Source organism: Motacilla alba, chromosome 12 (assembly GCF_015832195.1).
Source record: "Motacilla alba alba isolate MOTALB_02 chromosome 12, Motacilla_alba_V1.0_pri, whole genome shotgun sequence".
Classification (NCBI taxonomy): Eukaryota; Metazoa; Chordata; class Aves; order Passeriformes; family Motacillidae; genus Motacilla; species Motacilla alba.
The window spans coordinates 16,585,071-16,604,548 of record NC_052027.1 but is presented as its reverse complement, the minus strand read 5'-3'; the positions used below and the strand labels follow the sequence as shown (position 1 = coordinate 16,604,548).

Sequence of the window (19,478 nt, the reverse complement as noted above, 5' to 3'; positions counted from 1 at the left end):
AGAAAATCAACAAAGATTTCATGATCTTCTGTCCAGTTTGTCCCCAGTTGTTCTCCTTATCTAGAAGAGTTTTGGGTAACTGAATTCTTATTTTCTTGACTATTCCATCTTACCAATCACATTTACCATTTGAATAAAGAATAAATAGTTACAAGGTGATGGCAGCATTAATTTGAAATTATTTATTTAGGAACTCTGTTTTTTTAAAGAGGAACTCTGGTGAACTCACGGCATTTCTCTCACACAGTTGCAAGAAATGCCTAAGCTGCAACAGTTACACAGCCAACAGCTGTGCCTTTCATGCACCTCCTGAACTTGTCCTGGAGACACATACCCACTTCTATAACCTTATAGAAAAGCTAAACATAATTAATCACCAGCTTTGAACATTTCTGATTTGTGAAATGACTTCAGACATTTGTGTCTTGTAACCCTTCCACTAAAATGTGCCATCCAAGTGTTCCTGACATCCTGCAGGACTTTGTGTTCCTAAATGACAACTTCAATCCAGAGGCAACTCCAGCACTGAGCTCTGTGGCAGAATTCTGAGAACATATTTTCCCACCATTCAAAAGTAATATGTATTTTAAAAAAGTGTTCTGTCATATTGGTTAAAGTCACAAACATTGTCATAGGGAAAGGGCAATTTACTTTCCTTCAGGAGCAAAGCAACAATTCCTGACAAGTGCTGTGCATCCTGCAGCCACTGGCATTTAGCTTCAGAATGAGTAACATGGAGAAGCAGGATGTGCAAGGCCTCAGAGCACAATAGCTCTGCCAAAGAGATGAATACAGCATCACCCAGCAGTCACAAACACACTTAGCAATGAAACATGAGAGCTAAAAGAGAGGCTCAAATGTAACAACTTACAATTTATCAAGAAGAGCAGTACTGGGTCTAATGACTGAGTAAAAAGTGTTGAATCTCTGCTGTCACAGAGAGAAAAGTCTGATGTGTTACCTCACCCACTGCTCTGCTAACAAGTGTTTTCTATGTTACATTTAACATCCTACAGTCCTGAAAATATAAGAAAGTAATTTGGCTCTCATAACTATTCCTGCAAGATTATTTTACAGTGTAAAACCTCACTGCTCATTTGAGAATCCATAAAGTATTTTGTCATAAGTAAGGAGGATTCTCTCCCTGGGTTTTTGTTGTGTAATAAAAACAAACCCTGAACCACATTAAAAATAACCCTAAAACAACCTAAGTCACCAACACACCTTTCCTTCATTTTTTACCAAAATTAAGTTAAAAAAAGTAACAGGTTTTCAGCTGCTTTGGTTCCTGAAATTGCCTCCTGACTGTGAAGAGATGTGATTAGACAGCACTGTCCTCTTGCATCTACAGACTCCAGCAGCAGTGAAGTGTGAAGTGAGTAATGGTGCTGTCCCTGAGCCCTGCCCAGGATGGAGCAGCACAGAGACAGTCACAGGACTAAGGGGTGACATAATCAGGCTGCTCTGGCAATAAATATTGCCTATTTGCAATATTCCAAGTATTCAGAGTAAAAAAAATGTGCAGAATAAACCTCAGAGTAATCAACCAATCCTCAGTTAGCAACTAATCTCACACCCTGAGTCTTCACTGATGGAATTTGCTACCAAGTTATTTCCAGGCTGTGCTGAAGGAAAACTCTGCTGTACTGGCACTAAACTCTCCTCAGACCATGGCAAATTAGGAACAAACTTTAAAAATTAGCACTACAAACTGGTGTACTTTCATATTTCTTATGCAATAATTCTTACTTCTTTCCATGAAATCCACTATTATACAATGCAAATAATCCAAACCAGCAACAGCACCCAGCTTGTTTACAAAACATGCCCTTGGTTTAAGGAAAAGTCACATCTTGCAACCAAACCTCTCTGCCCCTCATCTTAAATAGCTGAAAGTCAAAACTGTTTTAAACCAGGAAATTAAAAGCTTCCTAGAAGTGAGCAACACTCTAACAAGATTATGTGGAAAACAACCATTTTCTTCAGAAGACAGTAAATGAAGAAATTGTACAAAATAATTGCTGCGGGCTTTTTATTTGTCTTTTTTTTGTAGATAAAACAGCATCTGAGGAAGGGTTTTCATTTACTTTCCTGAATTATACATGTTGTTTCTCCCTCTACAGTTACATCACAATCCAAACCAAAATTGTATGTATTAGTCCTACTAACAGAGAATCCAAACACAGTTAAGTTGTAAAATGCATCAGTGGCTTTACAGCTCACTAATGGCACAATTCACATTTCCAAAACAACTTCAACTTCATTATGTACAAACAGGACTGTACAAGTGACTAATAATGACAGCATTTGGAACTCATTCCAGTGAAGGAATTATACTACTTCACCTGAAAATCCAAATATTCTTATTCAAATGCACTCCATGCTTCCTAAGGAGCACTCACATACAACAGGGACAGCCTTAATGTTCAAGGATTAGTTTTGCTTAAACTAACTTATGCACTGGTCTCCCTCCTCTCTCCCCTTCTTTTGTGAGCTCAAAACATCTTTGCAACAGGGCAAAGACGTTTATTATCTATGCAACCACAAACCCAGACTTTCCACTTAGCTATTCTTCACCTGCACATCTGCTCAAAGAATCGAATAATGGCTCTCACAGACCTTCTGGACTCAGAACCTTCCAAGAGTTAAGAGCACGTTACTTTGTAAATTGAAATAAAAGTGTATCAAAGCATGCCACTGCTTAGGGTAGGAGAGACACTGTTGTGGTGGTCAGGGTGCAAATGAAGAAGACATTTAACTTACAACATCATTGGAAACAAGAAAACACATAAGAGTGAAGAATAAAAACATTTTCCATTCTTTCCCTCCCACAGAGAAAACTCAGAGCAATCTCCCAGGGAATTTCTTACCATTTTATAAAGGTCTGAAACACTGATCTGATCTGAATCCACAACCTCAAAGTCCTTCCGTGGAACTAAGTCAAGGCCCAAATGTCTGCAAGAGAAGGAAGGAGCAGTGTCAGCGTGGCACATGAATGGTCACCAGCACCTCCTGCATGTGCCTCCTCCAGGGCAGGGACACAGAAATTCCAGTCTTACTGTAATTGTTAACCATAAAACAATTGTAAAGACAATTTAATGCAAATATCAAAAAATCCCTCTACAAACTTGTTACTTTTTGCTCCCCCAAGTCAGCGGAGCTCTGGCAATTAATGCAGGGGAAGCTTTTGGCCAATATGTTGGTGCAGTACTCAAAACAAGGTAATTTTGTACATGGAAATGTAGCAGGCAAATAAAGTTCATATTCTGTTTGCTGCTGAAGTATTTGAGTAAGATCCTTCATTACATAATGAAAAAGTTCCATTTATAGTCCTGTCCAAATGTGCCAACAGATTCCAAGCCTTGAGAAGCTGCTTTGATATTCTTGGTGTTCATAAAACTTCACCCCCATATAAACACAGTAATTTTTGTTAGTAATAAACAATAACTGCAATAATAATAATAATGTTAATCTATATTTGTAACACACACAAAATGGTTTTAATTATTCTGAACAGAATTAATATTTTGGCTAAAATCAAATATATAAACTGATAAAAAAAATACCAGTACAAAGATGACAAGTAAAGGAATTCAGCTGTAGAGAAGGCAGTTCAGGTCACAGCTTCACAGGAGTAGCACACAGAATAAGACATTCTTTATCCAGACAAATAAATGCAAACTGTTAATGACTAATTAATAACTGTAGACTGCAGAACAAGACAACCTTGAAGGTGACAAACCCCAAGTTTTGCTCCACAGATCTTCAGTTTCTGAGGCACAAAGAGTTCTGAGTATTACAGCAAAAAGCTATACTAAACACGTATTAGGAGTATATTTTTTAAAAACCCAACACATGAATTAACCATTTTCCTGCTTTTTGCCTTATATAACTTCGATACTTCACTTCCAGACATTTTATGTTGAAATTTTTAACAGTCTTAAAGAAAAAAAACAAACAGAAGAGGTGCCCTCACGACTTACTGTGGCACTCCTGTCACAAACTATAAAAACAAAGCAGAAGCCAATTTAATTTTGTAATCAGAGAGGGAAACATTCTGCACAGACTTGTTCCTGATGGCAAATGAAAAATTTTATTGAGAAAAACCTCTCTGGTACTGTAGAGTAATTGTGTGGAGCAATAACAGAAGGCTCCAGGCAATCCAGTGTCTCTTTCTGAGCAATTGGCTTAAAACAACAGCTGGGGAGAAGCAGTGGTTGGAGGAAGTTCAGCTACCCCTTTGCTCACCAAGGTGCTTTTAAACATTACCCAGAAGTTTCCAAACTCCATAATTCTTTTTTTTTTTTTTTTTTTTTTGAATCTTTGCCTAAGCAGGTTTTCCTTCTTCATTTATATCCCTAAACCATCACATCTCCAAAACACAGCTCAGCCCTGTTCACTTGCCCTGGCAGCACTGTATGGTCACTGAAATCCCCTACTGACCAACTGGAATTTCCATGTTCTCAGTTCTTTGCTCAAATCAATTATATTTTCAATGGAAAAAAGGGAATAGCTTTCCTTCTCCAATGCAGTTTCATGTCAAATACCAAATTCTAAATTCTAATGCTACATTGTGAAAGTCATGGTTTCACACTTTGTTTTGATTAAACCTATCAAACACGAGTTATCTGTGGCCCAGGACCAGTATCTGAAAACTGCAGCTGCAACGATGAAAATGACTGCATCTATTTACCAAATGAAAAAGATTAAAATAAGGACACACTAGGTAATCCTTACCTGCAGCTGCCAGTTGAGCCTACTTATCACAGAAAGTCAAAAAATAACACAAAAAAAAGGTAAAATCAGTCAGAGATCACTGCAAAGGGTTTTTTTTTTAATGTTAATGCTCATCAAATTCATTCACAGAAGCTTTCCTGAATGTGAGTACCTAAACAACCTCCAAAACACCCTGTCATTCACATGTGTGCACACTCCCACCCCTAAAGTACATTGATAAAGGGATTTCCCCTCAGCACACAGACATGAACAGATTATTCCCTACTGACATTATCAAAGCCATTGTGTGTGCACTGCAGTTCCAGGGCAGTCACAGAGCTCTATTACAGTTCCCCAGGAAAACCTGGCCGAGCCAATCCCAGCCTGACAAGGTTCTGTTCACATCATCTCAGCTCTCTGGAGAGCTGGGGTGAAGCAGTGCCTGCACTCATTACTCAGAACATGACAAAAGTATTACCTTCTGCTTAATAATGTTCAACACAACTGCAGCAGCATCCCTGTGAAACTTATCTAATACCCTATTTTTAGTTAAATCCCTTAACACCATGGATTTTCAGCCCAGAAGATTCTCATTCTCTAATACTATGTTAATCCTGCACAACACTTGCTCCCAGCAAATAAGGGTGTCTTGGCTGGAGCACAAACACGCAGCCATTTACTGTGCAGGTGGAAGTTCAGGTTTGTACACTCAATTTGTATCAATTATTTTTTGCCTGTGAAGGACTGACAACATAATGCTTGAGATGGCAATGCCAGTCAGTGGCCCACTTTCCCTCTCTATTATCAAACACTGGGAGAATAGAAGAGCCCCAGCTGCCAGGCAGTATTTCTCCAAAACAGAGCATGCATAAAAATTACATAATGTGCTGGTTTGTTTATTTGACAGTTCCTGTCTCCACAATACTTCCTTTTACAAGCAAATTCTTGTGCTTTTTTATTCTGCCTTCCCACTGAACTGCCCTTCAAAAACATTTCCCAAGTATACCTACAAAATATCCCCAAGCCTATCAATTACCTCTTGATTGCATCTGTTTGGGATTCCTCCAGCTGGCATTTAGACATTCTTCCTCATCTACATAAAAGTCTTCATGAGTTTCCTTTCTTTGGGGGATAAAAATGTTAAAAATCCACCACCTAAAATCTCTAGATAATTTTCTCTCAAGTAATATGAAATCAAGCCAACTGACAAAAAATACAGGGCTTTTTAATAGTGAAAGGGATGAACACACAACTCAAGGTCACCTGGGCTTCTAGAAAAAATCAACTTGGGTTTAATGGTAATTTTGAGGAATAGTCCTAATTTCTAGTATGTTCACTTATTTACAATACAAACACTACACCATTCAGAATTCATAAAACCACAAGTCAGCACAACTCTTCCTAAAACAACCTTGAAGAAATATGCCATTTGATGTAAAAAAACCAAAAACCTTTCAGATGCAAACTCAGTCTTGAAGAACAGATTGGGAGAGCTCATCACATCCCTGGAGGGTGCAAGATCTCATCCTCTTTGCTCCAACAACATTCACTTTAGCTCACCCTTCTCAGCTTTAATTTTGCAGTCACCACTACTTCTTTTATTCCCCCTCTTAGTACATCAAAGCTGAAATATAATTTGTATTTCTCTCACACAAATAAAGATGGTGAAGGAAAAGAAAATGATGCCAGCAGTGATTCACATAAACTACATACAGACTTTAAAACAGACTTTGAAGGAAATACAATACAGAAATCCACAGAAGATTGAATACATGAAAAAAGCATGTTTGCCAAAATGAGACTCTGCTAATACAACCCAATAGTTTTCTTTGACAGAATTAAGTTAAGTTATACAAAAAACTGCAGGGGCTGCAATCTACAAGGAAATTAGTAAAGTACTGATGTAATGCTACACGGGAAATTATTTCTTAAACTGAAGATGATGAGATGAAGGTAAATAATTTTAGTTAGGAACTGATAAAAGGGAATTGTAGCAAATACTTCTGAGCATGGCAGTATCAGGCTACAGGGAGAGGTTATTCAGGTTTTCCTCAAATTTTGACTTTCCTCAATTTTGACTTTCAGCAAAGTTCCTTACACCTTTAATCCCAACTCAATCATTACTCCAAGCATATTCAGGAGAGGGAAAGATGCTGCACATTCAGACAGAAATGGCAGCTGCTCTTCCTGCAATTCTTCAAGGCATTTCTTCATGGTTATTTAAGTTGGTCATTCCTATTTTGATCTCCTTTGATGTAATGACAGCTACTGCAATAAAACTGCCTTTAATTCTCCAAACAGGTATCATCTGTATTTTTAATTCTTATCTCCAGATGCATTTTACTAACTTTAAGCTAATTGTTACAATACCACCAAAAAGTCATTCTTATTCCTTTTATGTCAAGAAAATATGACAGGAGGATAAATCAATCCAAGCCCCAGAATAACCTAAGAGTATGAGCACTGAAATTTAGGGCTTTTTAAAATTCAAGACTGTGCTGACTTCACTAGATCACACAATTCCTGCCCGCCACAATTATGGATGTCAGTAGTTAGTAGGTACTAACCAGCTGCTACAGGCTTCCAACTGCAATTCTGAGGCAGGAGAAAAACCATGACCTTAAAGTGTGTTTCATTTTCTTTGTATGACAGTGTAAAAGATATATTACTAATATTTTGCCCTTTGTTTTTCTTTTTAAACAGTCATTTTTACCTTCTGGCTACCTGTGGATCTTTCTGTGCAGAATTTATGGCAACTATTTGGAAAATTTCTTTTAATGCAATGATTTTAATAACGTTTTATGGGAGAAAAGAATAACCTTTGACTAAAAAGTAATAAAAGCCTACAAAACTCATCTTGTTTATGGCTTTTATCTGTCAAAAATATCAAGGTATTGGTGGCTCCCCCTCCTTACTCTGTTTCTGACCCAAAACATGGAATATATATTCCACATTTATAAGGAAGGAAGTGTCTTTCCTGAGTATGCAAGGAGACCTGGATGCTTTCTGGTAATCTCCTGACAGATGCTACATTAATCTGAAAGAATCAGTCCTGAAGATCAGGTGAGATGACCTCTGATTTTCAAGTTGAATTACTTTGAAGAAAGCTTCATCTGCCTTTCTGGCACACAAGGTATTGCACATACTGCTGCAATTAGCTTTTGGCACTGAAGCAGAAGCAGAGGATTCACATTTCAAATAGAAGCTCTGTCAGGCAGATTCCTTCATCTGGCTTTGATGCAAAAGTCTCCACAATGAAACAGCTCTTCATCAGCTAAAAAGCTGCATTCTGGTTTCCCATTCTAAGCAAGAGTAAAAGTTGAAAGACTTATCCATTCATGTAGAAGCAAAAATCTAAACAAAAATTTCAAAATCAAGTATCTATTTTATTTGAAACATGATAGAAAATGAGATGAAGAACCGAAGATTCAACTTTATAATTGACTTAAATGAGATGATAAACAGCACACTTCAGCTTTATAACATTTGTTTCATGCTTTACAACTTTTTCCTTGTTATTCACAGACCATTGGACACTTCCAATAGCATTTCAGACTTCCATAGATCAATATTATGGCCAATTGTATCAGAGTGAAACATTGCTAGAAAGCAGAAGTATTTGCAATATTCTGTATAAAACCCAGCAAGGTAATCAGGAAAGAAAACAGCAGATAAGATTTTGGCTCTGCAAAAATACACAGAGATGCTTAAAGGTGCAAGTCTAAAACCAGCAAGGTGCTCATCTGAAGGTACCAAATTCTGTTTGGGAAACACAAAAACCTCTGTAGCAGCAATATCAGCCCTGCATGTGTACAAACCTAAGCTACCTGGGGGTAAGTGGAACAAGGAAGAAAGCAGGAATGAATGAATGAAAAAAGGATGAGTCCAGGACCCTTCTTTTGTACAGGGGAGACAGAAAATGGAATGGCTATAGCAAGGGGCAATCAGCATTGTGTTAAAAAATGATTAGCCACAATACAGGGGTTTAGCAGCAATTATTGTAAAATAATATTCTCACATTTTATTAGGCCAAACCACAGAGCAAAACTTCTTAGTATTTGCAGCAAGCAGACAAAACAAAGCAAATAGAAGGTTTGAAAACAGTCTAAATGAGTTCTTTCACAAAAAAAAAAAAGCAATCTGTAGCTCAAAAAAAAAGCAATCAAGGTCAATTCATTCAAGGAGGGTATCTGTCCCTTGATTTCCACCAGCTCCTACCAGGACACAAGGGATGACTTCCAGAGTCACTGCCAGTTTATTTAAGGGAAAATTATACCAGTTTAACAAAGTGAAAAAAAATAGTAATTGGTGATGACAAGAAGTATGAGTTTCATGTTTGCATCACTCCTTCCCAAATAATACAATTCATTGATGATCAAGGTCAGGATAAAAAGAGTCTCTCACTAAATAAGCAAACATGGTACATATTAGATGTGTGAGATTAATATTTCCTGAAAGCTGCTTGGCAATGGAATATCTCCTGTTACATTGTGCTGTCTTGGGTAATTAAAGCCCTGCTCAAACTGCAGGGAACTCAATCTTCTCAGACAACATCAATGCACATTAATAACAATGGTTTTAATTCCTTTTATTTGCAAATCTCAAGTATGACAGAACAGCAATTAACATTATTATAATACTTGTGAAAGGGCAGTACTATGTGCATATGTCTGTGAAAGTCATTAATGTTTTTAGCAGATTAACACAGGTGGTTGTAAGTTTTGTGATAAACCTCAGACAGGGGAATAGAAGAAAGTGGCAGAACTCTTCGAGAAATTCTGTGTAAAAGAGCGATGCTGCAGAAACACCCCCAAAGTCCCAGACATTTACATTTAAATACTGCATGTATCTCTGATAGCATGCATCTCTTTCTCTAGGGAGTCCAATACCTGTAAGTAAGAAAGAATTTTTTTTCCTAAACAAGCATCCTGAGTAGATGAACATAATCCTGAACATATTTACTGATTTCACTGAGGCTTCTCCATAATTGTCATGCATTAGATTTACCTTTATAGTTTGAATTACATTCCTATTTAATGGTTTTAAATCAAAAAAGGTCTATAGGCACCTCATGGAACAACCTATTCTCTTCAGTGCTGCATTGCTCTCCACTCTCCTCATCTTTTTTTTTCTCACAGCATTTTTGCAGCTTCCTGCTGCTAATTTGATCCACAAACTCTGACTAAAATCAGGCAGGCATAATGCTCAAAAACAATCTCTTGGTTCCCATTTACTGGGAATAAGAATAGAAAATATCTGTAATTCTGCACTGCAGAAAGACTTGATGCAATCTATTGGTCTATGTCCTTCAGAGCTTTCTTTCAACAAGAGAGAAATGAAATGCAGCAAAGGGGCTGCTAAACCTTTATCAGGGTGTTCAGGTATGTTCCTCAGAGGGGGTTTTGAGGGAGGTGACCAAGGAATGGAATCAAACATAGCCTAATGAAAAACATTGGGATTTTCTCCTTAGCTGTCAACTTACAGGACTCCTCCCCACTGCCACATGCTCATTAGCACTAATTCCATTCCCAGTGGGAAATTCTCTGTCTGTCTGAGAGTGAGTGGCACGTGTGCCATGCACAACCTACCTGTCTGATCCATATCCCAGAACACACAAGTCTGGCCAAGGGCTGGTTTTTGTCTAACGTCAATTTATTATCATTTCTGTGTGAATGAATGGCAGTTGTCTTTGCCTTTAAAAGAACCTCTCCACAAAATCACCACGGACCTGTCCAAGGAAACTAAACCCCTGAGAAGCGTCAAGACACAAAAAGTCTAAATATCACAGCCTCATCTCCCATGTCCCTGGTTAACTGCGACATTCTCTACTTTTTGCACCAACCATTAAAATACTTTCTCAATGGAAGAAAAATGTATTTCAAGTACCTCTGAACACATCATCCCAGGCCTAATATTCTCTAGGTTGATACCAAGGAAGTGAAGTGACCTAATCCTTTTATAAGTGCAGGGAGCCCTTGGAAAGGCCTACTGGTAAACAGCTCATTTCACACCAAGAGCAAAACTCCCTGTAGAAGGCAATACATTCAGGAAAAAGTTATACTTGATTTTCAAATAATCCCAAGTTCTCCCTGGGCACAAATGCTATTGGAAAGAAAACGTTGAGTAGGGTTTTTTTGTTAATAACAGTTGAGAAGAATGAGAAGAAACAGGAGCCAGTACTTACTCATTGCCCCAGTCCAGCCTCACTGTGAGGTGTCTCTTGACCTCTCGCACCTGATCCTGTGTCAGGTGCCCCGAGAGCAGCTGCCTGCGGAGGTCAATGAGCTCATTCATCACATGCCGCAGTTTGTAGAAAAGATCTACCTTATGTTTCTGTGAAGGCACATTTTTGGGAGGAGGGGGGAGGAGGGAGAGAGAAAAAGGAAAGAGGAAAGGAGGGGGAAAAAGCAGGGGAAAGAAAGAGAGGGGAGAGAATAAGTTTGGAAAGAGAAAGTGTGAGAAAGAGAGAGAGAAAGAGAGAGATTAATAATGTACCCAATTTTAATTTAATTACCCTAGAGGAACATCAATCCAGTTTTTGTGAGCCTTAAAATATTTACATCAAAAAATAGTGTTAACTGATGCAATTCATACTAAATAATGTCTAATTTCTGTGGTTTAGGCTCAATCTGCTAAGAGGCCCATTTTCTGATGGAACCTAACGCTAAATGAGAGGATTCATTAGGCACAGCAGGAATCACTTATTCCAATCATACAGTAAATGTAAAATTTTAATTTAAAGTGATAGAGGTAAAAAAGTTTACTGCTCTCAGCAGCTAACTGAATGGCTCAGAGCAGTCAGCAACAATGAGTCACCACAACAAAAACGCATTTTTAAATTATTTGTGATATTCCAGTTACTAAAGTTCAGCCAGGTATGAGGGGGGTGGGTATGTGAAAACTCATTACCTGGCACTCTAAAAAGGACTAAAGCAATTAATAATGAAATCCACCAGGAAAACTACTTTAAAAGAGAAAAATTACCATAGATAATATAAAACCCCCCACACCACCACCATCAGTAAAGATAAATAAACAGAAAATACCCATAAAAACTTCCACAACTAACACTGTAATCCTTTCCAAAAGAACTGGTATTACTTAATTATAGAAAAAAAAAACCTCTTCACCAAAACCAAATCCCCCACAACCAGACAGAAGTGGAGATACTTTGTTCCCCTGCGGGAAATAACTATATGCGAATTCCCCAAAAAGTTTGAGGCCAACAACCAAGACCACCCATAAGATAAAATAAGGACATTTGTCCATTTGTCTCTGTGCTCGGTCAGGACTGTGCATTAAGGAGGCTCATCTCCATCCAGTCAGTCTCCAGTGCTGCCTAAAACAGCCAATGTGCCATGAAAGAGGAGCCCAAGAAGGAAAACAAGATCTCCTGATGCAGCTGGATGCTGTTCTTTGAAGAGCTGAGCTCCACTCCCTCTGCTTGAAGTGTTTGAATCTCACTTGGGAAAACACCGAGTGGATGGACTGACATGGAGACTTGATCAGCTGGCACTGCCTTGATCACATCTCTGCTTGTACATGAGTGGGTTATAAAAGCCCTCTAAAGACAGACACCTGCATCTACCAAGATAACATCTGACAGAGGAACATCCACAAAGAGAAGCATAAGTGTTCTGTTGCAACACATTATTAGAACAAGTGTTTTTCACTTGTTTACCAAAAATAGCTGAGATGAAAAAAGAACTTCCACCTACTTGAGTTTGTTTTCCTATAAGACCACTAGATCTGCATGACTTAGGAAAACAGACATCAATGCAATCCATATTGATAAGCATTTTTTTAATTTCTCTGAACCTCATTACACATCTGTTTTGCTGAAGCAGGTTAAGCACAGATGGCATCATCAGTTGTTCCTATCAAACAATTTTGAGATGAAAAGATGCACAATCTTTCAACTCTGCATCAATACTGGTTTTGGTCCCACTTGAAAGAAAGAAAAACAGACACCAGACCTAAGAGAAAGACATAAATTTCTGGGGCTGAAAAAATTTATGCAAGGAAGATAATCATGCATAGCTGATAAGCTGAAAATGACTCAATTCTGTTTAGGTTTTATTACTAAATGTGGTCACAAGTAAATCCTATAAAAGCTGACAATGACAGTAGGTATGGGAAATGCCCATTTTTATATGCTATTTATGTGAACAATAAAAGACTGTCACTTTTGAAAACACATGAAAAAATGAAAACAATTGAGTTTGATAGTATCAAAACAGCAAATTAGGTATATTTTAATAACAAAACAGTTAGGAATGAAATTATCAAGAGAATCAGGTCCCAAACCATCATATTCAGATTTCCCAAGTAAACCTGCTAAGAGATCCACTTTCTCACTCCTATAATGGTGGTTCAAGGTTATCAAAGCAGTCAGGTCCAGAACACCATGCTGGGTAAATTACAGTATGTTCTATGGTTTAAGCAGTCATTTTATACAAGCCAAGGAGTACCAGAAGTACTTACTTTAAATACAAATAAAGGAGACTACAGAACACAAGTGTTTCACCTGCATTAAACTCAATGCCCAAGTATTGAGAAGGAGCTAAACACAGTGTGTCCTTCCAGAAAATCCAAGGTCCAGGGCAAGGAAGGGAGGAAGAGAAAGTGAAAGCCAGCAGAGCTGCGGCTGTGATCTCAGGGAAACTGTTACGAAGAACCATAGATGCAAGATCCATGACAGTGAAGGAAAAAGCTCATGAGAGAGAAAGGAGAGCTAAAACTGAGTTGAAAATGGTTTAATTCCAGGCTTGCAGGCAGAAGGGAATTTGAAGCAGTCAAAAATCAGTTTCTAACATCCCTCTTCACACTACAGGAGCCCAGGGACTAATGAGCTTCACATGGGAGAGAAGGAAGGAGATACTCACGTTTTAATGACTTCTCTCTTTCAAGATGAAAAAAAAACCCTTCAAAATTCAACACTAAGCTAAGTTACTCAGGATTCCTACTCCTGTGTAAAAAACCTTTATAAGAGATGGCCCCAGACACCACGTTTAAGAAACACGTCCCTCTGCCCCCCCCAAATTTTAAGTATTAAAATCCTTCCATTTTAGTTAGAGTAGCACCATAAATAAACCTGAAACTTTATCATCTTGTTAGTAGTTAAATAAAAGATGTGCAACTTAGTCTGATGTGTAAGCATTCACAGGTAATTTTCCTACAATCTCTAACCTCTCATTTTTTCAGCTGGCTTTATCACAAGCTCCCAAGCAAGGAGCACCTTATCAGTCCATCCAGAATGACCTGCTGTGTGCATTTATAAACATATTTGGCAAATCTGGAATATAAAAATAAGCATTTATGCAGAACTTATATGGTAATAATTAAAATGAGTCACAAACAAAGAACTGGATGGCTTTAATGAATTGGGACTCTCCTCACAAGCAGCAGAAGTCCTCTAACACGTCTTGTTGCCTCATTTTACTATCCCCAGACACAAAAACATGTGCTGTATTCCTTTGATCCATTATAACTAACAAGTCACGCTAATCAATGTTTGGATAATCTTCAAATGTGCAGCTATTCATCAAAAAAGTGGAATTCTGGCAGAATTTTTTTTCTTTTAAGGACTCTGTATTAACTCTGTGGAGTTCAAAAGCCAAAAGATGAGTTTGGTGTGGAGCCTCCCCCACTTGGCCCCTCTCCCACTGCCCTTCTCCAACAGGCTGGGGCAGGGGGAGGAAATGACAATATCTGTGGGCTGAAATAAAGACAGGGAGCTCACTCACCAACCACCACCCCAGCAAAACAGAACTCCCTGGGAGAATTTATTCATTGCCATTCCAACAGAGTTGAGCAGGGAGATACAAAGACACAAAGAGCCCTTGTCCTCAAGCACCCCCTTCCCAAGCCCAGCGTTTTTTCCCTTTACTCCCTCCATCCTTCACAGAATCACTTCCTCCCCACCATGACAGGAGAATGGAGAGGGCAGTCCATGGCAGCTCCGCCCTGCTTCTCCCTCCTCCTCCTCCCAGTTTTCCCCTGTGCCAGGGTGGGTTCTGCCCGCACAGATCCCAATGTGGATCCCAGCATGGATCCCAGCTCCATTGCTGTTGACGTGCCCCTGCTCAGCTCCAGCGTCTGTGGGGCTGTTTCTCCCCTTTCTCCCTGCCCCCAGCGGGGCTGGGCCAGTGGAGGCGGCTGGGATCGGCCTCTTCCCGCACAGCATCCCGGGCCCACAGCCGGCACAGGATCCCGAGAGCCCAGCGGGGCCGGGGCCCCGCACAGCGGGCACAAAGCAGGCCCCGCCGCCCTGCGCTCCCTCGGGGGCCTTGTGAAACAGCACGGCTGCCTCTGTCATCTTCTCTAAATAAATACCGCATCATATGGAAATATATAACAGACCGGTGTATTACAGCAGATGACCTATTTATAGGCACTTTGTTACCATGACTTCATTCGCCACCACTGTACAGTCAGGGTTTTGCCTCTCTCAAGAGCAGTCCCTTAAGACATTTCCTATAAAACTGCCTGAAGCTGTAATGGGGGAGAAGGGCGCAAAAAATGATTTTCCTTATAAAAGCAAGTGAGTAGCTTTTCCCAGGCTCCTTGTTATGGATTTTGGTATCTACATTAGATATTAAAGCCTGCAGCACCATCAGCACATGAAAGGAAATACTAAAGCTAAAAACAACACAAAAATCCTGCCTTTCTTCTCAGTTTTGTCAGGATGATTTTAATTAAGCAAATTACTTAATATTAAAACTCTGTTGGAATTTAAAGATTTTTGCAATATTTATAGTTTAGTCTTCCTCAAAATCTGTAATATTATTACTATGCAAACCTTAAACATCACCTATCAAATCAGAGAGTGTTCATCAAGTGCCTGTTGATCAGTAAAGGTCAGGCCACAGGTCAATACAAAGCCATCTCAAAAACAGAAAAAACAATTGAAGAGCAAAAAATTTGTGTGGGAGATGTGGACAGTACACAGGTGTCCTGACTGACACCCACAGAAAAAGCAATTTGAGAACACAATTAATACTTGCACATATTCATCAGTTCTCCATATGTGCCTAGACAGCTGGTCTTCTTGGATTACAGAACTAAAATGGACTTTAAAAACTGTTTAAAAATACAAACAACAAATAAGTGAAAATAACATCAAGCAAGAGTAAAGTTAAGAAATTACAACTTCTCCTAATTAAAACTACCAAGTCCATTTATTAAGGGTTAAGACAGAATCCCGGGGTTTCCACAAGAGGCTGGGTTTGAGCTCACCTCTCTCTGACAGGACACCACTAAACACTGAGAGTCACTGGATCATAGAAATGTTAAGGTTGGAAAAGGCCTCTACAATTGTCAAGCCCAATAAACAACTAAGTCTTCCAAATCAAGTAACAGACTCAGAAAGGCATCTCAGTTTAGGTTTATTTTCATTCTTCTATCCTGAAAGTCTCTATTTATTAGTTCTCAATTTATTCATAAGGATGCATTATCTTGAATTTTATTTATTTTGTCTTATGAATATTCATAGCTTTCAGCTTCAAACAGAAATTATTTACTCCAATAAAAATCTATCTAAATTGATTCTCTACTGTATTCACAGAGGGCATTTCAATTTACAGTTTGTAATAAAGCCCAGTAAATCAGAGGGACAGAAAAAATAAGTTCTTCAGACTTTTGCCAATGAAAATTAGAAAAAATATCTTAAAATACTGGCATGTGACAAGGGAAAAACTTAAGCAGTAAAAAGAATTATGTAACATCAATAAAGAAAGTATAGCAGAGAATAACCAACAAAACAAAGCCTGTACAAGATAAACAGAGATGTTGCTACAAGCTTTTCCTTTATATTAAATAACCTGCCTGAATTACCATATATCATGCTTCAGTAGTAATTTTTTTCTAGATATACTATGTCCTTATGCTTCTTCCAAATAGCTCAAAAGCTGAAAGATATATTGAATTTACATCAGTAACTTCACAAAAAGGTTCCTTGCACTCTTGGCAACAATCCAAGGAGAAACCAACGATCCTGGCTTTCCCTGAACTGCAAAATAAAACTAAATTCTCAGAAGAATGAAGCCTGTGATATGAAGCCCTAACTCAGAGAAGCTGATTGGATACAGGCACCTCACACTAGCAGTGTATATGCAAACTTCTCACCCCTCCTTACTTCCCCCATTTCTCCTAAATGTATTAAAAATTCCATTTGTGCAGCGCTTGTGCTGACCTCCCCCTCTCCTGAGGAGCATTTAATATAAACCTTGTGCAGCAAAGCAACAACTGGATTGCCTCCAAAATAATTTCAGAACTCCATTGGATTGGATTGCACATTTAAAAAAAATTAAATGCATTCAAATTCTTTATGATAAACCGAAAACAACAATTGTTCGTTCTGCTCCAAAATCCAAATGGTGTATTTGAATCAAAGCTATCTGCCAACACATCCAAAACCTGGTGATATCTTTTATCTGTTGCAAACCAAACAAATATCCTACAGCTTTAAACCCCTTGCAGAGGGGAGCCCAGGTAGCACTGCAGCAATAGTAGCACTTAAGGAACAGCAGGACACAGGAGGACAATCCTCACAATGTCAGCAAAGCTCTTTTGCCTTGAAAAAGCTTTCCCTCAGATCTGCTGTGAGGGACAGTGGGTAATGTTTAAACCTGTTGTCACAATGCTCTCTATTTAACAAATCAACCCATCTCAGTTCAGAGCTCTCTACAGAATATGATGAAGAAAAATGTTTTTACAAAGGGTTAGTCCCAATCTATTGCTCTTCTTCAAGAAGAGAAGTGTTCTCCTATTTGTTTGTATCATGTCACAGACCTTAAATGATTAACTCACACTAATGTGCAATTCAGAGCCTATTTTTATTTATAGCAACTCAGTATGGTACAAACAACTTCTCCACTCTAAACATCAATTATGCCACACATGTAAATAGCTCTGAGTACAAGTTATTACACTCCCTGGCAGTCAAGATGTGCATCTTGACTCTCATATCTCTTCCTTATTTACGGCTTCAGATGCCTGAGTTGTCTAATACAGCAACTTGGGACAAGTACAAGATGACAACATTTAACAGTTACAGAAACAAGTTAAAACAAATCTAAGGCAATTCTGGTGTCTGACATTTCCTACTATCAGTATTCATATGCTGTTGCTACTCTTAAGCATCATCACCAGGAAATGCACCTTGGCCAGCATGAGACAGCTATTCTGGGGTTAAATTGTGTTGTTTAGCTTTTTTGATTAACAGAAAAAATAGGATGCAAAGAAGGGAGACTGGTCTTCTCCAGGAAAAAATATAAAGGGCTTTGTGGGATAATTACTGTGAGAAGAGGAAAAATTTGGTTGAAGAAATACCCTGAAGTTGCCCTGTCTAAAGCTCAGCCTTACCCTGGCTGCCACTGCTGACAGCTGAGTGCTGCAGAAAACCCCGCCTAACGAGATTGTGGCACAGCCTGCAGCTTACCATGGCTTGGCTGAGATTGAATTGAGTTCCTAAATCTTTAGGAGCGACAGCAACATTAACCTCATTTCCTAACATCATCATAAACTTTTAAAAAAGCTTATGGAAATGGACTTGAAGGGGATAAACTTAGAGGTTTAATTCTTCATTTCCATAATACTGCCAAACAAGTGACATTAACACCCCTTTTCAATCCATATTACATTTATTGAATTCAGTTCAAATCCTTTGGATATTAAATGTACTTATTTGTTTTTATGTTGTAAGAACATCTTGTTCTAGACATTCTTAAATGTAAGAATGTACAATTTAGGATAAAATTCCATTCTGGGGAAAAAACATATGCATGCAAGGCTTTTACTATTTAATTAAGGATGATTCCCCCCAGTCTTGAATGCTACATCATGACACAGATGTGTTGGGACAGAACATGAAGGCAACACATTCTGCTTTATCATATTTCTTCAGAAGCATGACTAACAAGACCAGATAAGTTAGCCTTCTGAAAGGCTAATACACCAAGAGCTGAAAGACTCTGAAAGACAATACACCAAGAGCCCAAAACAGGAAGAGGCTTCTTTTTCCCACTGTGATCTTTTTTCAGGTTGTTATCCTGCTTTTTGCCTGCTCCCTCCCCTCAGGATCCTGAGCTCTCCCATCTTAAGGTCACTGCTGCTAAGGACACCTTTGACCTTCACATGCCCAAACTGTCCTCCCCTGTTTGTAAACACGAGGTCCCAGCAGTGAAGGAGCTTTAATAAGCAGAACTAGAATTGCTACCAAATGTTCCCTGCTCACAGCATCACCTTCCATTTTCCTCACAGACTTGTGTCTCCTACTTACATTAAACCACAGCCATAATGGACCTTTCCAAAACACATTTGCTGAATCATGTGGGATCTTCCAGAGGGAGAACTGATAGTCCTGAAATAGAGCAAAGGTATTTCTTCTGCCGTCAGGAGTTCTGCTCCCACAAGGCTTGGAATATTGGTAAATGTGGCTGGAAGAGGAGCACTGCCAGCCTCCTGCTGGGATCTCACCACAGCCATCCAAAATGCCTCCTGCTGGAAGCACTGAGTGCCAGCATACCCCACTTATACTGATGGACTGGAAAAGGGGCAGCTGAGTGACCTTCACCCGCTCAAGATCTAAACCTGGAGGACTTGAGGAAGACGCTGCATTGGATACTGACTGGTGCTATTCACCTGTAAGACAAGCAACAAACAAAAACATTCTGCTCTAAAAGGAACTGAAGTACTGTTGGATAAGTGTGGATGCCTCTATATTTCACACTTTCAGAAGACTTTTTACTGTCATTTAAATG

The 19,478-nt window shown here is 38.9% G+C and overlaps 1 protein-coding gene across 11 annotated transcripts in view; it reads right to left on the bottom strand.

Annotated features, from left to right (window-relative positions):
* Positions 1-19,478, bottom strand: part of DOCK3 (dedicator of cytokinesis 3) — a 185,898-nt gene that overhangs the window by 114,098 nt on the left and 52,322 nt on the right. For all 11 annotated transcript variants that reach the window (XM_038149579.1, XM_038149585.1, XM_038149580.1 and 8 more), the window contains exons 6-7: positions 10,901-11,049; positions 2,871-2,955 (exon numbers count right to left, since the gene is read on the bottom strand). In XM_038149579.1, coding sequence (XP_038005507.1) covers positions 2,871-2,955; positions 10,901-11,049 — 234 coding nt within the window. The remainder of the gene's footprint in view (positions 1-2,870; positions 2,956-10,900; positions 11,050-19,478) is intronic.